A 19,769-nucleotide genomic window follows, 5' to 3' on the forward strand; every position below is an offset into this window, starting at 1 on the left:
AACTCAGCCTAGAGTAGACTGATCCTCACTGAGGTAACTCAGCCTAGAGTAGACTGATCCTCACTGAGGTAACTCAGCCTAGAGTAGACTGATCCTCACTGAGGTAACTCAGCCTAGAGTAGACTGATCCTCACTGAGGTAACTCAGCCTAAGGTAGACTGATCCTCACCGAGGTAACTCAGCCTAAGGTAGACTGATCCTCACCGAGGTAACTCAGCCTAGCTGTAAACGAGTGTAAACAAACACCTGATTGGAGCAGTGAGTGCTGGCTTATTGAAACAAATGTCCTGTCACAGACACTGCTGGAGGAGTCTCTAACACATTGACAAGCATGTGTCTCTCCACTGTGTGTGTGTGTGTGTGTGTGTGTGTGTGTGTGTGTGTGTGTGTGTGTGTGTGTGTGTGTGTGTGTGTGTGTGTGTGTGTGTGTGTGTGTGTGTGTGTGTGTGTGTGTGTGTGTGCGCGTGTGTGTGTTGGCACTGGCTTCTGTGCAGGAGCCTGATGTATGCCTAAGGCCATGAACTCACCACTAAGAACCATTGTCAGGTGACAGGTCTATCTTAGTGAACGTGTACTGGGCGACTGACTCAAATGCTGACAGATGAGAGTCCATACTTTATATTTGACAACTTGTCTATTCACACCCAGACAGTCCAAACCCAGCAGGGTGATTTAGAAACCAGTTGATTTAGTAGAGCAGTGTAACCCATCGTTGTAATGTAAAAAAACAGCATTATAAACTGGGTGGTTACAGTCCTGAATGCTGATTGGCTGACAGCCAAGGTATATCAGACCCTATACCATGGGTATGACAAAACATTTATTTTTACTGCTGTAATTACGTCGGTGACCAGTTTATAATAGCAATAAGGAACCTCGGGGGTTTGTGGTATATGGCCAATATACCACGGCTAGGGCTGTGTCCAGGCACTCTGTGATGCGTCGTGCCTAAGAACAGCCCTTAGCCGTGGTATATTTGCTGTATACCACAAACCCCCGAGGTTCCTTATTGCTTAATTATACCCCACTATTACTAGTCCCTTCAGAAAGTAATCAGACCCCTTGGCTTATTCCACACTTTGTTGTCACAGCCTGAATTCAAGAATGTATTTAATGTGTTTCTCACCCATCTACACACACTACCCCATAATGACAAAGTGAAAACATGTTTAATGTGTTTCTCACCCATCTATACACACTACCCCATAATGACACAGTGAAAACATGTTTAATGTGTTTCTCACCCATCTATACACAATACCCCATAATGACAAAGTGAAAACATGTTTAATGTGTTTCTCACCCATCTATACACACTACCCCATAATGACAAAGTGAAAACATGTTTAATGTGTTTCTCACCCATCTACACACACTACTCCATAATGACAAAGTGAAAACATGTTTAATGTGTTTCTCACCCATCTACACACACTACTCCATAATGACAAAGTGAAAACATGTTTAATGTGTTTCTCACCCATCTATACACACTACCCCATAATGACAAAGTGAAAACATGTTTAATGTGTTTCTCACCCATCTATACACACTACCCCATAATGACAAAGTGAAAACATGTTTAATGTGTTTCTCACCCATCTACACACACTACCCCATAATGACAAAGTGAAAACATGTTTTTACAAATGTTTATTCTGTATTTCATTTTCAATACATTTGAAATCTCATTTACATAATTATTCACACCCCTGAGCCAATACATGTTAGAATCACCATTGGCTGTGATTACAGCTGTGAGTCTTTCTGGTTAAGTTTCTAAGAGCTTCGTTCACCTGGATTGTACAATATTTGCTCATTATTCTTTAAAAAGTCTTCAACCTCTATGAAGTTGGTTAATCATTGCTAAACAGCCTTTTTCAAGTCTTGCCATAGATTTTCAAGCCGATTTTAAGTCAAAACTGTAACTTTATTTTATTTTTTTATTTCACCTTTATTTAACCAGGTAGGCTAGTTGAGAACAAGTTCTCATTTGCAACTGCGACCTGGCCAAGATAAAGCATAGCAGTGTGAACAGACAACACAGAGTTACACATGGAGTAAACAATAAACAAGTCAATAACATGGTAGAAAAAAGAGAATCTATATACAATGTGTGCAAAAGGCATGAGGTAGGCAATAAATCGAATAATTACAATTTAGCAGATTAACACTGGAGTGATAAATCATCAGATGATCATGTGCAAGAAGAGATACTGGTGTGCAAAAGAGCAGAAAAGTAAATAAATAAAAGCAGTATGGGGGGTGAGGTAGGTAAATTGGGTGGGTAGTTTACAGATGGACTATGTACAGCTGCAGCGATCGGTTAGCTGCTCGGATAGCAGATTTTTAAAGTTGTTGAGGGAGATAAAAGTCTCCAACTTCAGAGATTTTTGCAATTCGTTCCAGTCGCAGGCAGCAGAGAACTGGAAGGAAAGGCGTCCAAATGAGGTTTTAGCTTTAGGGATGATCAGTGAGATACACCTGCTGGAGCGCGTGCTGCGGGTGGGTGTAGCCATCGTGACCAGTGAACTGAGATAAGGCGGCACTTTACCTAGCATAGCCTTGTAGATGACCTGGAGCCAGTGGGTCTGACGACGAACATGTAGCGAGGGCCAGCCGACTAGGGCATACAGGTCGCAGTGGTGGGTCGTATAAGGTGCTTTAGTAACAAAACGAATGGCACTGTGATAAACTGCATCCAGTTTGCTGAGTAGAGTGTTGGAAGCTATTTTGTAGATGACATCGCCGAAGTCGAGGATCGGTAGGATAGTCAGTTTTACTAGGGTAAGTTTGGCGGCGTGAGTGAAGGAGGCTTTGTTGCGGAATAGAAAGCCGATTCTTGATTTGATTTTGGATTGGAGATGTTTGATATGAGTCTGGAAGGAGAGTTTGCAGTCTAGCCAGACACCTAGGTACTTATAGATGTCCACATATTCTAGGTCGGAACCGTCCAGGGTGGTGATGCTAGTCGGGCGTGCGGGTGCAGGCAGCGAACGGTTGAAAAGCATGCATTTGGTTTTACTAGCGTTTAAGAGCAGTTGGAGGCCACGGAAGGAGTGTTGTATGGCATTGAAGCTCGTTTGGAGGTTAGATAGCACAGTGTCCAAGGAAGGGCCGGAAGTATATAGAATGGTGTCGTCTGCGTAGAGGTGGATCAGGGAATCGCCCGCAGCAAGAGCAACATCATTGATGTATACAGAGAAAAGAGTCGGCCCGAGAATTGAACCCTGTGGTACCCCCATAGAGACTGCCAGAGGACCGGACAACATGCCCTCCGATTTGACACACTGAACTCTGTCTGCAAAGTAGTTGGTGAACCAGGCAAGGCAGTCATTAGAAAAACCGAGGCTACTGAGTCTGCCGATAAGAATATGGTGATTGACAGAGTCGAAAGCCTTGGCCAGGTCGATGAAGACGGCTGCACAGTAATGTCTTTTATCGATGGCGGTTATGATATCGTTTAGTACCTTGAGCGTGGCTGAGGTGCACCCGTGACCGGCTCGGAAACCGGATTGCACAGCGGAGAAGGTACGGTGGGATTCGAGATGGTCAGTGATCTGTTTGTTGACTTGGCTTTCGAAGACCTTAGATAGGCAGGGCAGGATGGATATAGGTCTGTAACAGTTTGGGTCCAGGGTGTCTCCCCCTTTGAAGAGGGGGATGACCGCGGCAGCTTTCCAATCCTTGGGGATCTCAGATGATACGAAGGAGAGGTTGAACAGGCTGGTAATAGGGGGTGCGACAATGGCGGCGGACAGTTTCAGAAATAGGGGGTCCAGATTGTCAAGCCCAGCTGATTTGTATGGGTCCAGGTTTTCCAGCTCTTTCAGAACATCTGCTATCTGGATTTGGGTAAAGGAGAAGCTGGGGAGGCTTGGGCGAGTAGCAGCGGGGGGGGCGGGGCTGTTGGCCAAGGTTGGAGTCGCCAGGAGGAAGGCATGGCCAGCCATTGAGAAATGCTTGTTGAAGTCTTCGATTATCACGGATTTATCGGTGGTGACCGTGTTACCTAGCCTCAGTGCAGTGGGCAGCTGGGAGGAGGTGCTCTTGTTCTCCATGGACTTTACAGTATCCCAGAACTTTTTGGAGTTAGAGCTACAGGATGCGAATTTCTGCTTGAAAAAGCTGGCCTTTGCTTTCCTGACTGACTGCGTGTATTGGTTCCTGACTTCCCTGAACAGTTGCATATCGCGGGGGCTCTTCGATGCTATTGCAGTTCGCCACAGGATGTTTTTGTGCTGGTCGAGGGCAGTCAGGTCTGGAGTGAACCAAGGGCTATATCTGTTCTTGGTTCTGCATTTTTTGAACGGAGCATGCTTGTCTAATATGGTGAGGAAGTAACATTTAAAGAATGACCAGGCATCCTCAACTGACGGGATGAGGTCAATATCCTTCCAGGGTACCCGGGCCAGGTCGATTAGAAAGGCCTGCTCGCAGAAGTGTTTTAGGGAGCGTTTGACAGTGATGAGGGGTGGTCGTTTGACCGCGGACCCGTGGCGGATACAGGCAATGAGGCAGTGATCGCTGAGATCTTGATTGAAGACAGCAGAGGTGTATTTTGGAGGGCAGGTTGGTCAGGATAATGTCTATTAGGGTGCCCATGTTTACGGATTTAGGGTTGTACCTGGTGGGTTCCTTGATGATTTGTGTGAGATTGAGGGCATCAAGCTTGGATTGTAGGACTGCCGGGGTGTTAAGCATATCCCAGTTTAGGTCACCTAACAGAACAAACTCTGAAGCTAGATGGGGAGCGATCAATTCACAGATGGTGTCCAGGGCACAGCTGGGAGCTGAGGGGGGTCGGTAGCAGGCGGCAACAGTGAGAGACTTATTTCTGGAGAGATTAATTTTTAAAATTAGAAGTTCGAACTGTTTGGGCATAGACCTGGAAAGTATGACAGAACTTTGCAGGCTATCTCTGCAGTAGATTGCAACTCCTCCCCCTTTGGCAGTTCTATCTTGACGGAAAGTGTTATAGTTGGGTATGGAAATCTCAGAATTATTGGTGGCCTTCCTAAGCCAGGATTCGGACACGGCAAGGTCATCAGGATTGGCAGAGTGTGCTAAAGCGGTGAGTAAGGCAAACTTAGGGAGGAGGCTTCTGATGTTGACATGCATGAGGCCAAGGCTTTTTCGATCACAGAAGTCAACAAATGAGGGTGACTGGGGACATGCAGGGCCTGGGTTTACCTCCACATCACCCGAGGAACAGAGGAGTAGTAGGATGAGGGTGCGGCTAAAGGCTATCAAAACTGGTCGCCTAGAGCGTTGGGGACAAAGAATAAAAGGAGCAGATTTATGGGCGTGGTAGAATAGATTCTGGGCATAATGTGCAGACAGGGGTATGGAGGGGCGCGGGTACAGCGGAGGCAAGCCCAGGCACTGGGTGATGATAAGAGAGGTTGTATCTCTGGACATGCTGGTCTCAATGGGTGAGGTCACCGCATGTGTGGGGGGTGGGACAAAGGGGGTATCAGAGGTACGGAGAGTGGAACTACAGGGTCCATTGCAAACCAAAACAATGATAATGAAAACTAGCCTGAACAACAGTATGCAAGGCATATTGATATTTGAGAGAGACATACAATAAGGCATAAAGTGATTGCAGGTCTTGATTGGGAGAGCTAGCTAAAACAACAGGTAAGATAACAGCAGCAATAACAGGGTGCTAGTCTAACACAGCAACAACAGGTAAAAATGGCGACGACTAGGCAGAGAGGGTCGGATTAACTACACACAGATCCTGAGTTAAAGCACAGAGCCGACAGATAAAACACAAATAAACAGAATGGAGTACCGTGAATTAATGGACAGTCAAGCATGCATCAGCTATGTAGCCAAGTGATCATAGTGTCCAGGGGGCAGCCGTAGATGGAGCAGGGAGGCCTCCACTAAGCTAGCACGCGGCGTTTAAAGTTAGTAGCCCGGGGGGTGGTCTGCTCAGACGGAGGGGGTCTGCTCAGACGTGGTCGTGTCGACAGAGAATCCAGAGAATCCAAGCCGAATGGCGAAAGAGAGGTTGTGAATTGTAGAATTGTGTTTGCTAACTGGTGCTAGCTTCGTGGCAGTGGCGCTAACTGCGCTAGCTGCAAGCTAGCTGTGAGGATCAGAAGTAGTGGCTCAGGGATTACGGCAGGAATCCGGCGTTGTTGTCGAGAGACAGTCCGATGCTGGTAAATTGGTGAGTAATATCCAGGCTAATAACAGGGCTGGTGTCTGTGCTGAAGGTAAAAGCTACTAGCAGCGGCAAAAAAATGGCTAAATTAGCTTGTAGCTGATTTAGACCAGTTGTGATGGATTGGCTAGTCTCTGTGTCAGCATAAAAAAAGGTCCAGTCCAATTGGCAAAAGAGGTATTGTAGCCCAAAAATTCGCTGGTAGACCTCCTCGGCTAGCCGGCAGATGGGCCTAGCTCGAGGCTAGCTCAAGGCTAACTGGTGCTTGCTTCGGGACAGAGGTGTTAGCCAGTAGTAGCCACTCGGTTGCAGCTAGCTAGCTGTGATAATACGGTGTAATTGTCCGGAGCTTGCGTCAGGAATCCGGTGATGTGGTAGAGAAAAAGCAGTCCTATATGCTCTGGGTTGATATCGCGCTTGCAGACTGGCAGGTATTGGCCCGGTATTGAAGCTGGCTGTGTCCGAGTTAAGGGCGAAGACCGCAGCAGTGGCTAACTGACTACTAGCTAGTAGCTAGTTATCTGGCTAGCTTCTGATTGGGGTTACGGTTCTAAAGTATAAAAAAATAGCAGGTCCGTACCACATTGGGTGAGGCGGAATGTAGGAATGTATATTCAGTTCCTAGATGGAAAGTGAAATTAAAATATATACGAAATGTATACGAAAAATACGAATACTATTTACACGGGACAGACAGGACAAAGACACATCCGACTGCTACGCCATCTTGGATTATCGAGTAACTGGGCCACTCAGGAACAATCCATGTCGTCTTGGTAAGTAACTCCAGTGTATATCTGGCCTTGTGTTTTAGATTATTGTCCTGCTGAAATGTGAAATTGTTTCCCAGTGTCTGTTGGAAAACAGACTGAACCCGGTTTTCCTCTAGGATTTTTCCTGTGCCTAGTTCTATTCTGTTTATTTGTATCCTAAAAAACTCCGTAGACCTTGCCGATGACAAGTATACCCATTACTGCCACCACCACCCTGCTTGAAAATATGAAGAGTGGTACTCAGTGATGTGTTGTGTTGGATTTGCCCCATACATAACACTTTGTATTCAGGACATAAAGTGCATTTCTTTGCTGCAGTTTTACTTTAGTGCCTTATTTCAAACAGGATGCATGTTTTGGAATATTTTCTATTCTGTACAGGCTTCCTTCTTTTCACTCTGTCATTTAGGTTAGTATTGTGGAGTAACTACAATGTTGTTGATCCATCCTCAGTTTTCTCCTATCACAGCCATTAAACTCTTTCTCTATTGGTCAAAACATCGTGCTATATAAGGAATCCATTTGGAACAATCTGTATCTGAGACCTGCTTCTCTACTGTAAGGTAGTTATTTGTGGGTTTATGGGCTGTCTTCACTCACATCCATTAGCTTCAGAGAGAGAAGCTGTCATACACACACACACACACACACACACACACACACACACACACACACACACACACACACACACACACACACACACACACACACACACACACACACACACACACACACACACACACACACACACACACACACACACACACACACACACACACACACACAGGTTAAATAACTGTGTTCCTCCTCTCCTTTAGTGTTTCCTATCTTTCTTCCACTCTATGAATCCTAATGTTGAAGAGTGTGTAAGAGTCTTGCCTAAAAAAGGCTGCTGGCACACAGCAACAACTAAACAAGAAAGCAAACTCACTCTGCATCCTGTGAAAATGTAGACTGAGGTATCTCCCAAGAGGGGGTGGGTTGGCTAGCACTTTTCATACACGCAGCAGCTGCAATAGCATCAATGGTTTTGGTGGGATAAAAGCTTCTTCTGGAGTGATATTTACATTAGAGTTGAGTGTGTTTGTCAGGGGGGGGGTTGTGTGCCATGGAGTTATGACTTACCCTGCCTCTTCTTTTTCCACTACAGTTCCAGTTGGAAGTGAAATTGTCCTGTTTCTGTTAGTGTAGAGCGATTAACCGAAATGTCAGTTATTTATTTATTGTTGTTGTAATTTTTACCCCTTTTTTGTCTTGTCTCATCGCTGCAACATTTTTTTTCTGTGAGCTCAATGTGCACATCACACAGTTTCTCCAGAGATAAATTCGATCCAGACTGAACTGGGCAATGTAGTAGGGAGTTGTAGTTTCTCCAGAGATAAATCAGATCCAGACTGAACTGTGCAACGTAGTAGGGAGTTGTAGTTTCTCCAGAGATAAATCAGATCCAGACTGAACTGTGCAACGTAGTAGGGAGTTGTAGTTTCTCCAGAGATAAATCAGATCCAGACTGAACTGGGCAATGTAGTAGGGAGTTGTAGTTTCTAACAGGCCAATATTTGACCCAGCACATCTTTTCAGTCTTATGTAGCAACATTTGTAATGGTGTTTTTACATTGGATAAAGGTAGAGACTCAGAGCTAGAACATGGTATATCAAACACTGCACTTGAGGAACAATGGGAATGCAATTCTGCTTTGAAGTTGATAAACTTGTAACTTCACTTTTGAGAAAATGGCCCTTGAATGTTTTGGTATACCTACAGGAGAGGTCTTCTTTGTCTACACCCATTTATCATCGTTCACACCCTCTTAAGCCTTAGCCCCACCCATCTCTTTAAGGATTCACATGTGAGGCCATGTGCTAAACAGAGTGAGTAAGGAAGTGTAGTAAATAACCAAAGATTTCAAAATTAAAAGTGGTCAAAGTAGTAGCCTGCAATATGGAAAACTCTTTATCTAGTTCTTGTCCTACATCCGGATCTGACTTTGGTGCAGGTCATGTTGTTCTTCACATTACCGTCTCTGGGAAACACACACTATATCAAATAAAGTTTATTTGTTACATTCACAGGATATACAAGGGGTAAACGGTACAGTTACTTGCGTAGTAGCAATATTTAAATACTAGAAAGTGTCCAGATAAAAATATTTAATAATTATTAGATGATGCTTACCCAGACACACTTGTGTAAATAGATGGATCATGTTGAAGAAACGCTATACCCACCCCCCAGCCACAGCTAGCTAGGTGGATGGGTCACTATTGTCTAGACATTGTACACATGTTCATGAAATACAATAGATGGCCGTAATCACCCCCAGACACACCTGGCTAACTTGACGGGTCACGTGAGAGAGAGGCTACAACCACCCCACAGCCACGTCCAACTAAGTGAATTGATCTCTACAGAAGGTGTACAGTGACATGGTTACTTGCATATTTGTATATAGTGCTGTGAAAAAGGTTAAGTTTTGCCTTTTAGATCACAATTAGGCTAATTAGTTTACATGATTCTATATTAATAGTCCTACTCGTAAAGAGCCTTCCTTTGGAGGTGGTTAGGCTTTAGGTCTCCATGGACACAACAGGAGTCCCTCTAGTTGTCGAGAATGACTAACCTCTTCAATATGATGCTGATTGCTGTGCATCTGTTAGGCATGTTCCTGCTACAAGGTGCATGCTGGCCACTGCAGAGGCCCAACAGTAATCTATTGTACTGATTTCATGTTGTTTGTTTGTTATTGGCAATGAGAGGCATCCAAGCTAATAAACATCTCTGTCATCATATCCATGAAGAATGCTTTTATCAAATCATGTTTGCGAGTCGAGGAGGGAGCCTCATTGTCAGATGTATCCCACTAGTGAAATAGAGCTTCATGTTATGTATGCCTACGCGCTAGGCTACTCTGTGTCTGAGTGCAGGAAAGGAATGGACTGGAGAATACAACAGCTTTGATCTTGTGAAGTAATGGGGATGTGATGATCATAGTGTACTGTCTGACAGAGAGGGATGGATTGAGGGAGACTTTAAAGGTGCTACACATATGATAGTATTTTTTAGTTTTGCATTTTAATTTCACAAAATGTCCATATCTGCAGTAATTTTGGAATAATAGTGTTTCACAGTATTACTTACATGCCAGTGTTGTGATTGGCTGTGATATTCACCTATTGATTTCTCCCGCCAGCGCAGGATCTGTGGTCAAAATGAGAACGCTGTTCTGACTTTGGCTGTCATATATATATATATATATATATATATATATATATATATATATATATATATATATATACCCAGTGGGGAGAACAAGTATTTGATACACTGCCGATTTTGCAGGTTTTCCTACTTACAAAGCCTGTAGAGGTCTGTAATTTTTCTCAAAAATCCAGAAAATCACAAAACATTATGTAATGTTAATGTCAATTCTCCACATTTTGCCAATTCAAGGTAATTTAATTCACCAGCAAGATGACTCAAGAAATGTCTTAATATATACTTATATATGTTAATATATACTGATATATCTAAATATATACAATTTTCGCAGAAGCTTTTATCCAAAGCCATTTACGGTCATGCGTGTATACATTATACGTATGGTTAGCCCTGGGAATCAAACCCACTATCCTTGTCAATGCAAGCGCCATGCTCTACCAACCAGACAGGACCATGTGTATTTACCGTGCTCTACCAACTGATCTAGACAGGACCATGTGTATTTACCATGCTCTACCAACCAGACAGGACCATGTGTATTTACCATGCTCTACCAACCAAACCAGACAGGACCATGTGTATTTACCGTGCTCTACCAACTGAACTAGACAGGACCATGTGTATTTACCATGCTCTACCAACCAGACAGGACCATGTGTATTTACCATGCTCTACCAACCAAACCAGACAGGACCATGTGTATTTACCGTGCTCTACCAACCAAACCAGACAGGACCATGTGTATTTACCGTGCTCTACCAACCCAGCCAGACAGGACCATGTGTATTTACCGTGCTCTACCAACTGATCTAGACAGGACCATGTGTATTTACCATGCTCTACCAACCAGACAGGACCATGTGTATTTACCATGCTCTACCAACCAAACCAGACAGGACCATGTGTGTTTACCATGCTCTACCAACCGAACCAGACAGGACCATGTGTATTTACCGTGCTCTACCAACCAAACCAGACAGGACCATGTGTATTTACCATGCTCTACCAACCGAACCAGACGGGACCATGTGTATTTACCATGCTCTACCAACCCAGCCAGACAGGACCATGTGTATTTACCATGCTCTACCAACCGAACCAGACAGGACCATGTGTATTTACCATGCTCTACCAACCCAGCCAGACAGGACCATGTGTATTTACCGTGCTCTACCAACCGAACCAGAAAGGACCATGTGTATTTACCATGCTCTACCAACCGAACCAGACAGGACCATGTATATTTACCATGCTCTACCAACCAGACAGGACCATGTGTATTTACCATACTCTAGCAACCAGACAGGACCATGTGTATTTATCATGCTCTACCAACCAGACAGGACCATGTATATTTACCATGCTCTACCAACCAGACAGGACCATGTGTATTTACCATACTCTAGCAACCAGACAGGACCATGTGTATTTACCATGCTCTACCAACCAGACAGGACCATGTGTATTTACCGTGCTCTACCAACCAGACAGGACCATGTGTGTTTACCGTGCTCTACCAACCCAGCCAGACAGGACCATGTGTATTTACCATGCTCTACCAACCAAACCAGACAGGACCATGTGTATTTACCATGCTCTACCAACCAAACCAGACAGGACCATGTTTGTTTACCATGCTCTACCAACTGAACCAGACAGGACCATGTGTATTTACCATTCTCTACCAACTGAACCAGACAGGACCATGTGTATTTACCATTCTCTACCAACTGAACCAGACAGCACCTTGTGTATTTACCATGCTCTGCCAACCAAACCAGACAGGACCATGTGTATTTACCATGCTCTGCCAACCCAGCCAGACAGGACCATGTGTATTTACCATGCTCTGCCAACCAAACCAGACAGGACCATGTGTATTTACCATGCTCTACCAACCCAGCCAGACAGGACCATGTGTATTTACCGTGCTCTGCCAACAAAACCAGACAGGACCATGTGTATTTACCATGCTCTACCAACCCAGCCAGACAGGACCATGTGTATTTACCGTGCTCTGCCAACCAAACCAGACAGGACCATGTGTGTTTACCATGCTCTACCAACCGAACCAGACAGGACCATGTGTATTTACCGTGCTCTACACACTCATATGTGAGGCTTTGTAGATCACCCAGCGGACTGAGTTGTCAACTAACGGGAATTCAAAGCCATTGGATTTATGTTAACTTCTTTTTTTTTAAAATACAAATTCCATCAATTTCTTTACATTCATAACTTTTTGTTAAATCCAATCAGTTATCCACACTGTTTCAACGTGATCAGTAGGAAAAACATATATTGTTTGTTTGATGAAATGTGGAAATAAAGTTGATTAAACTCTCCCCTCTCTCCTCTCCCCCCCCCCCCTCTCTCCTCTCCTCCTCTCCCCCCTCTCCCCCCCCTCTCTCCTCTCCTCCTCCCCCCCCCCCCCCTCTCTCTCCCTACAGCACTGTACTCCATCCTCCTGTTCTGTGTCTTCCTGTGGATCCCCTTTGTCTATTTCTATTATGAGGAGAAGGAGGATGACAGCATCAACAAGTGTTCAGTAAGACTGCTGCTGCCTGTCCTCTTACTGTAGTCTAGAGACACCCACACACACACGCACCCACCCATACACACACACACACACACACACACACACACACACACACACACACACACACACACGTTGACCTTGGCTATGAACAGCAGTCACTAGCTGTCTGTCTCTGGGTTAAGGAAGGTCAACACTGTATTTATTCATTATTTTGGACTTAATCCCATCGGTCCCACATATCGTGAGAGATTACATTCCTAATGACCAACCAGAGGCTGAATGTAAACACATCAGTCTCAATTAAAACACTCACTCAATATCAATATATCACAATCCCCCAAAATAGATACAGAAGTGATACTTAAAGCTCTATGCTACAAATAAAGTGTACAGTATCCCTATAGAACTACATACTGTAGAAAAGCGTACAGTATCCCTATAGAACTACATACTGTAGAAAAGCGTACAGTATCCCTATAGAACTCCATACTGTAGAAAGCATACAGTATCCCTATAGAACTCCATACTGTAGAAAGCATACAGTATCCCTATAGAACTACATACGGTAGAAAAGCGTACAGTATCCCTATAGAACTACATACTGTAGAAAAGCGTACAGTATCCCTATAGAACTCCATACTGTAGAAAGCATACAGTATCCCTATAGAACTCCATACTGTAGAAAAGCGTACAGTATCCCTATAGAACTACATACGGTAGAAAAGCGTACAGTATCCCTATAGAACTACATACTGTAGAAAAGCATACAGTATCCCTATAGAACTACATACTGTAGAAAAGTGTACAGTATCCCTATAGAACTACATACTGTAGAAAAGCGTACAGTATCCCTATAGAACTACATACTGTAGAAAAGCGTACAGTATCCCTATAGAACTACATACTGTAGAAAGTGTACAGTATCCCTATAGAACTCCATACTGTAGAAAGCATACAGTATCCCTATAGAACTCCATACTGTAGAAAGCATACAGTATCCCTATAGAACTCCATACTGTAGAAAGCATACAGTATCCCTATAGAACTCCATACTGTAGAAAAGCGTACAGTATCCCTGTAGAACTACATACTGTAGAAAAGCGTACAGTATCCCTATAGAACTACATACTGTAGAAAAGTGTACAGTATCTCTATAGAACTACATACTGTAGAAAGCATACAGTATCCCTATAGAACTACATACTGTAGAAAAGCAACAAGAAAAGGATATAGTTGAGACTTTACTGTCGACTCGTGAATATTACGTATACATGGCCTCTGTTAAGTTAAGTGTGGAAAAAGCTAAAGCCCATAGGAATAGACCACCTCCCCCCCTCTTCATCTTAAAGTGAATATTGCTGAAATGTCATATATTGGTCTCCAAAGGACACGGTAGTGATTATATAGATTACATGCCACAGTGAGCTTCTTCCCTTTCCTCTGGGTTGGTTTGGAGCTGACAGAAGCACTTCCTCTCACAGCCAAGGAGTTCTTTTGAATCATTACTTTCAAAGCACCCTTTAATAACAGCGCTGGGAGTAAGGTGTGTGTGTGTGTGTGTGTGTGGGTGTGGGTGTGTGTGTGACTACTCTGAGAGTCTTTGGCAGGTTGAACAGGACTCTGGATTCCACTTCACACTCCATTGTCCCCTTACTAAATGGAATATGGAATTAGTTAGCCAGCCACTCACCTCAAACGTACACACACCCCCCCCCCCCAACCAACCCCATTGACGAATTAGATATTGTTACGTTCCTGATTAATAATCACAGTATTAATAATTCTGTCTTTCATTACAGCAAGTGAAAAATGCTCTGAAATACACAATTGGATTCATCATCGTCTGTGCAGCACTGCTATTAATTGGGTAAGTACTATGAGACACTGTCACCCACCCTATTCCCTATTTAGTGCACTGCATTTGACCAGGGCCTGCATAGGGGTCTGTATAATAATATAAGGAATAGGGTTCCATTTTGGACACAGCCATAGATGGTGGGGAGAGGTGTGTACAACATGTCATTATAATCGATTAATGAGCAAGGTGTTTTCCTCTTCAAGGAAATCAAAGTGCTTTAAACTGCCATCTGTTCAGCCATGAGCAGCCAGACATCACAGAAACAAGTCCTCTTCCACCAGAGTAGTTGCCATACACCTGGGTTCTTCTACTGGTTCAATCTAAACAACTCTGTACACTCTGTACACTTTCTCTGCAACTTTATTTATATTCCTGTCCCAAGATGTCCTCTGCTATAGTTACTGTCCCAAGATGTCCTCTGCTATAGTTACTGACCCAAGATGCCCTCTGCTATATTTACTGTCCCAAGATGCCCTCTGCTATAGTTACTGACCCAAGATGCCCTCTGCTATAGTTACTGTCCCAAGATGCCCTCTGCTATAGTTACTGTTCCAAGATGCCCTCTGCTATAGTTACTGACCCAAGATGCCCTCTGCTATAGTTACTGACCCAAGATGCCCTCTGCTATAGTTACTGACCCAAGATGCCCTCTGCTATAGTTACTGTCCCAAGATGCCCTCTGCTATAGTTACTGTCCCAAGATGCCCTCTGCTATAGTTACTGTCCCAAGATGCCCTCTGCTATAGTTACTGTCCCAAGATGCCCTCTGCTATAGTTACTGACCCAAGATGCCCTCTGCTATAGTTACTGTCCCAAGATGTCCTCTGCTATAGTTACTGTTCCAAGATGCCCTCTGCTATAGTTACTGTCCCAAGATGCCCTCTGCTATAGTTACTGTCCCAAGATGTCCTCTGCTATAGTTACTGTTCCAAGATGCCCTCTGCTATAGTTACTGTCCCAAGATGCCCTCTGCTATAGTTACTGTTCCAAGATGCCCTCTGCTATAGTTACTGACCCAAGATGCCCTCTGCTATAGTTACTGTCCCAAGATGCCCTCTGCTATAGTTACTGTCCCAAGATGTCCTCTGCTGTAGTTACTGTTCCAAGATGCCCTCTGCTATAGTTACTGACCCAAGATGCCCTCTGCTATAGTTACTGTTCCAAGATGCCCTCTGCTATAGTTACTGTCCCAAGATGCCCTCTGCTATAGTTACTGACCCAAGATGCCCTCTGCTATAGTTACTGACCCAAGCTGCCCTCTGCTATAGTTACTGTCCCAAGATGCCCTCTGCTATAGTTACTGTCCCAAGATGCCCTCTGCTATAGTTACTGACCCAAGATGCCCTCTGCTATAGTTACTGTCCCAAGATGCCCTCTGCTATAGTTACTGACCCAAGCTGCCCTCTGCTATAGTTACTGTCCCAAGATGCCCTCTGCTATAGTTACTGTTCCAAGATGCCCTCTGCTATAGTTACTGTCCCAATATGCCCTCTGCTATAGTTACTGTCCCAATATGCCCTCTGCTATAGTTACTGTCCCAAGATGTCCTCTGCTATAGTTACTGTCCCAAGATGTCCTCTGCTATAGTTACTGTTCCAAGATGCCCTCTGCTATAGTTACTGTCCCAAGATGCCCTCTGCTATAGTTACTGTCCCAAGATGCCCTCTGCTATAGTTACTGTCCCAAGATGTCCTCTGCTATAGTTACTGTCCCAAGATGCCCTCTGCTATAGTTACTGTCCCAAGATGCCCTCTGCTGTAGTTACTGTTCCAAGATGCCCTCTGCTATAGTTACTGTCCCAAGATGCCCTCTGCTATAGTTACTGTCCCAAGATGCCCTCTGCTATAGTTACTGTCCCAAGATGCCCTCTGCTATAGTTAGTGCCCCAAGATGCCCTCTGCTATAGTTACTGTCCCAAGATGCCCTCTGCTATAGTTAGTGCCCCAAGATGCCCTCTGCTATAGTTACTGTCCCAAGATGCCCTCTGCTATAGTTACTGTCCCAAGATGCCCTCTGCTATAGTTACTGTCCCAAGATGCCCTCTGCTATAGTTACTGTCCCAAGATGTCCTCTGCTATAGTTACTGTCCCAAGATGCCCTCTGCTATAGTTACTGTCCCAAGATGCCCTCTGCTATAGTTACTGCCCCAAGATGCCCTCTGCTATAGTTACTGACCCAATATGCCCTCTGCTATAGTTACTGCCCCAAGATGCCCTCTGCTATAGTTACTGACCCAATATGCTTAACCTTATGTGGAGGGACATCTGAGTTTCCATCCCCCATCCTCAGCTCCCATCCCCAGCCCCATCTCTAGACTTATTTAATCACTCAGTCTCAGATAAAGCCATTGTGAACTGTCCCTTTCGTGATTAAGTGTCTCAAAGATGACTTGATGCTTAAATCTATAGTGATACACGGTGGAAACCATGTCCCATTTAACCTCCAGTTTACTCTGTGTTGAACTGTGCCTGTGCAGCATAAACATAATGGATTTCTCCTATCCACCACCACAGTAACATGCTTGCTGTTCAGGTCATGTAATGTAATGCTCGTTCAACCATTAAATGGCACTCTGATCCTATAGAGGATGCTGCCTGGATTGGACGGTGGGTGGATAGAAACATGTCATCCTAAATGGTACCCTATTCCCTACATAGTGCACTACTTTTGACCAGAGCCCTATGGGCCTTAGACAACATGTTGACATTTGAGACACAGCCTAGGATCGAGCCCACATGGTCCATTTCAAGTTGAAAAGTTTGGACTCTTTGGGATTCTTTAGACAGAAGCAATTTGGTGTCTATTTTACCTTTTTGAACCGTCAGCCCTTTGTACCTCTTTGTACCGGGGGATTGTTGTTCAGGTCTCTTGATGCGAGGCGACATGATGGCTTTTATCCTGCTCTGCCTCTCCTTTGCTTTCCTTTCCACTCCACTCATCTCCTCTCCTCTCTGTGTGATACCCTGTGGTACAGGGAGACATCAGGCCACTGTTTGGGTGACTGTTCATTCAAGGGCTTTGCTGCTTGAACACAGTCTTTTGTTTGCAGCCTGTCGTGACTGGGCTAGAGGGCTAGGCATGACTCACAACTCTTAAAATGACTATTGACCTTTCAACTGCTGCTGATTCTTTCAACTTGGGCTTTTGAGGTGGTTGTTCTTTAATAGGGTGGTCTACATTCAGCATGTTGTTTCTTAGTCGAAATGTTGATCCGTAGAGACAACATATTATACACTTTATTATTAGACATTATAAAAGCGCATACGTGCTTATAACAAGTTAAAAAGCATTATACTTGCAGGCTTCAAGTAAAGTATTGCCAATATTTTCAGCCCTGGTTGAACCTAACACGTTTAAAATTAGCCGTCATTATAGTAGGCCTAGGGTTAGGGTAGCCTACGGAGGGCTTGGGTTTTCAACATATCAAACGGAAAACAAGCAATTGTTACAGACAAATAACTTGTGTATATGAGGTTCACCGGTATTCCCAGAAGTTCTTCTCTCCTTTCATGATGCTCTTCATGATGGCATGGACACATGGAGGGGGTTATACACACGTCTTAAATAGGAGCTGCATGGCTAACATAATGTAGGCCTACCTACAATACATAGATAACATACATATTTTATATATATTTTTATTTTACCTTTATTTTTTGAAAGCTCTATTTATTCAGTTTTACACACAAGACAACACAAAACAATTGAAATAATGTACTCAACTAGATTATTATTTTTTTTTACATAATTAGCTTTAAAGATACCGTACTTTAGACAAGTTAAACACACCGGGCAGAAGGCTACAAAGGTTAAAGGGCAATCTGTAGTACAGGGACAGAGCAAACACCTCCCCATTTTTCCTGTAAACAGTCAAGGGATAGGGGTGGAGAAATGCAACCACTCACACACAGTCATGGCCACAGACCGACCATCCACTGGACCCAAAATATAGTTTACAATGCTTTAAAATAAATGTTTGTATTTTTTATGTAACCGTGAACAAAATGTAAATTAAAAAAAAAAAATGGGCAATACAAGCTCACATTTTAGTCTCTGACCGACCGGGCAAGATGAACAAGGCATCCGCAGGTCACAATCAATAAGCACATCATCAACCTTAATGTCCCCCCCCCCCCTCAAAAAAACCCCCACAAAGAAATGCTCATCCAACCCCTAAGTCACAGGGAGGTCAAATACAGACTTATTTTTGTTTTAATATGAATGCCATCAGAGGATGGACTGTTTAAAGTAAGACCGGAATGGAGCCCAAGCCTCATTAAACAGTTTGGGGTTCCCACGTGTATTGAATTAACATTTTTCTAGTTTCAGAGAGCACAACACATCTCTCACCCAATATTTATAAGATGGGGGGAGCTGCCATCTTCCAGTTCTGTAGTATTAGCTGTCTAGCTAAAATAGTTGTATAAGCAACAGTGTCCAACTGGATTCTTGACAGGGGGGTACCTATGGGCAGTACTCCAAAAAGGGCTGTAAGGGGAGACGGATCTATGACAGTGTCATATATATCAGAGAAACATTTAAATATTAATTCCCAGAAACCTGACAGTTTATGACAGCCCCAAAACATATGCAACAGTGTGGTTGGGTCCGTTTAACTTCTGAAACAGGTAATATCAAAATCAGAGAATATTCTTCCAAGTTTGGCCCCGGGACCAGTGGATACGGTGAACCACCTTGAATTGAATGATGCTGTGTCTAGTGCTAAAAGAGGACGAATGCACCCTGCGCAGCACAGACTCCCAGGTGTCTTCCCCAACTTCCTCCCCCAAATCCTTTTCCCATCGAGTCTTTAAAGGCACCAAAGAAGGGTTCTGTAAGTCAATGATTGCATATACATCTGAAATTGCGCCCCTAGGAAGCTTGTTCAGCTCAAAGATGCTCTCTATAGCTGTATTCACAGGCCTATGGGGAAATTCAGGTGTGTTAGCTCTGACAAAGTTCCTAGTCTGGAGATAGCAGAAAAAGTGGGATTGGTTGAGGTTGAACTTTTCCTGTAGCTGAGCAAAAGAGGCAAATGTATCATCAAAGAATAATTGAGCTTGTGAGGAGAGGCCTAGTGAGTGCCAGATGGCAAAAGCCCCATCATTCAAGATGGAGGAAATAAAATGTTCTGATTGATTGGGCCTGATAGAGAAAAGCCTCGGAGGCTAATGGCTAAACGGAACTGATTCCAAATTTTA

General features: G+C 43.9%; 1 protein-coding gene across 2 annotated transcripts in view; it reads left to right on the forward strand.

Annotated features, from left to right (window-relative positions):
* lmbrd1 (LMBR1 domain containing 1) overlaps nucleotides 1-19,769 on the forward strand; it is a 189,337-nt gene that overhangs the window by 40,211 nt on the left and 129,357 nt on the right. For both annotated transcript variants that reach the window (XM_071394464.1, XM_071394465.1), the window contains exons 4-5: nucleotides 12,622-12,719; nucleotides 14,510-14,577. In XM_071394464.1, coding sequence (XP_071250565.1) covers nucleotides 12,622-12,719; nucleotides 14,510-14,577 — 166 coding nt within the window. The remainder of the gene's footprint in view (nucleotides 1-12,621; nucleotides 12,720-14,509; nucleotides 14,578-19,769) is intronic.

This window comes from Salvelinus alpinus, chromosome 3 (assembly GCF_045679555.1).
Source record: "Salvelinus alpinus chromosome 3, SLU_Salpinus.1, whole genome shotgun sequence".
NCBI lineage: Eukaryota > Metazoa > Chordata > Actinopteri > Salmoniformes > Salmonidae > Salvelinus > Salvelinus alpinus.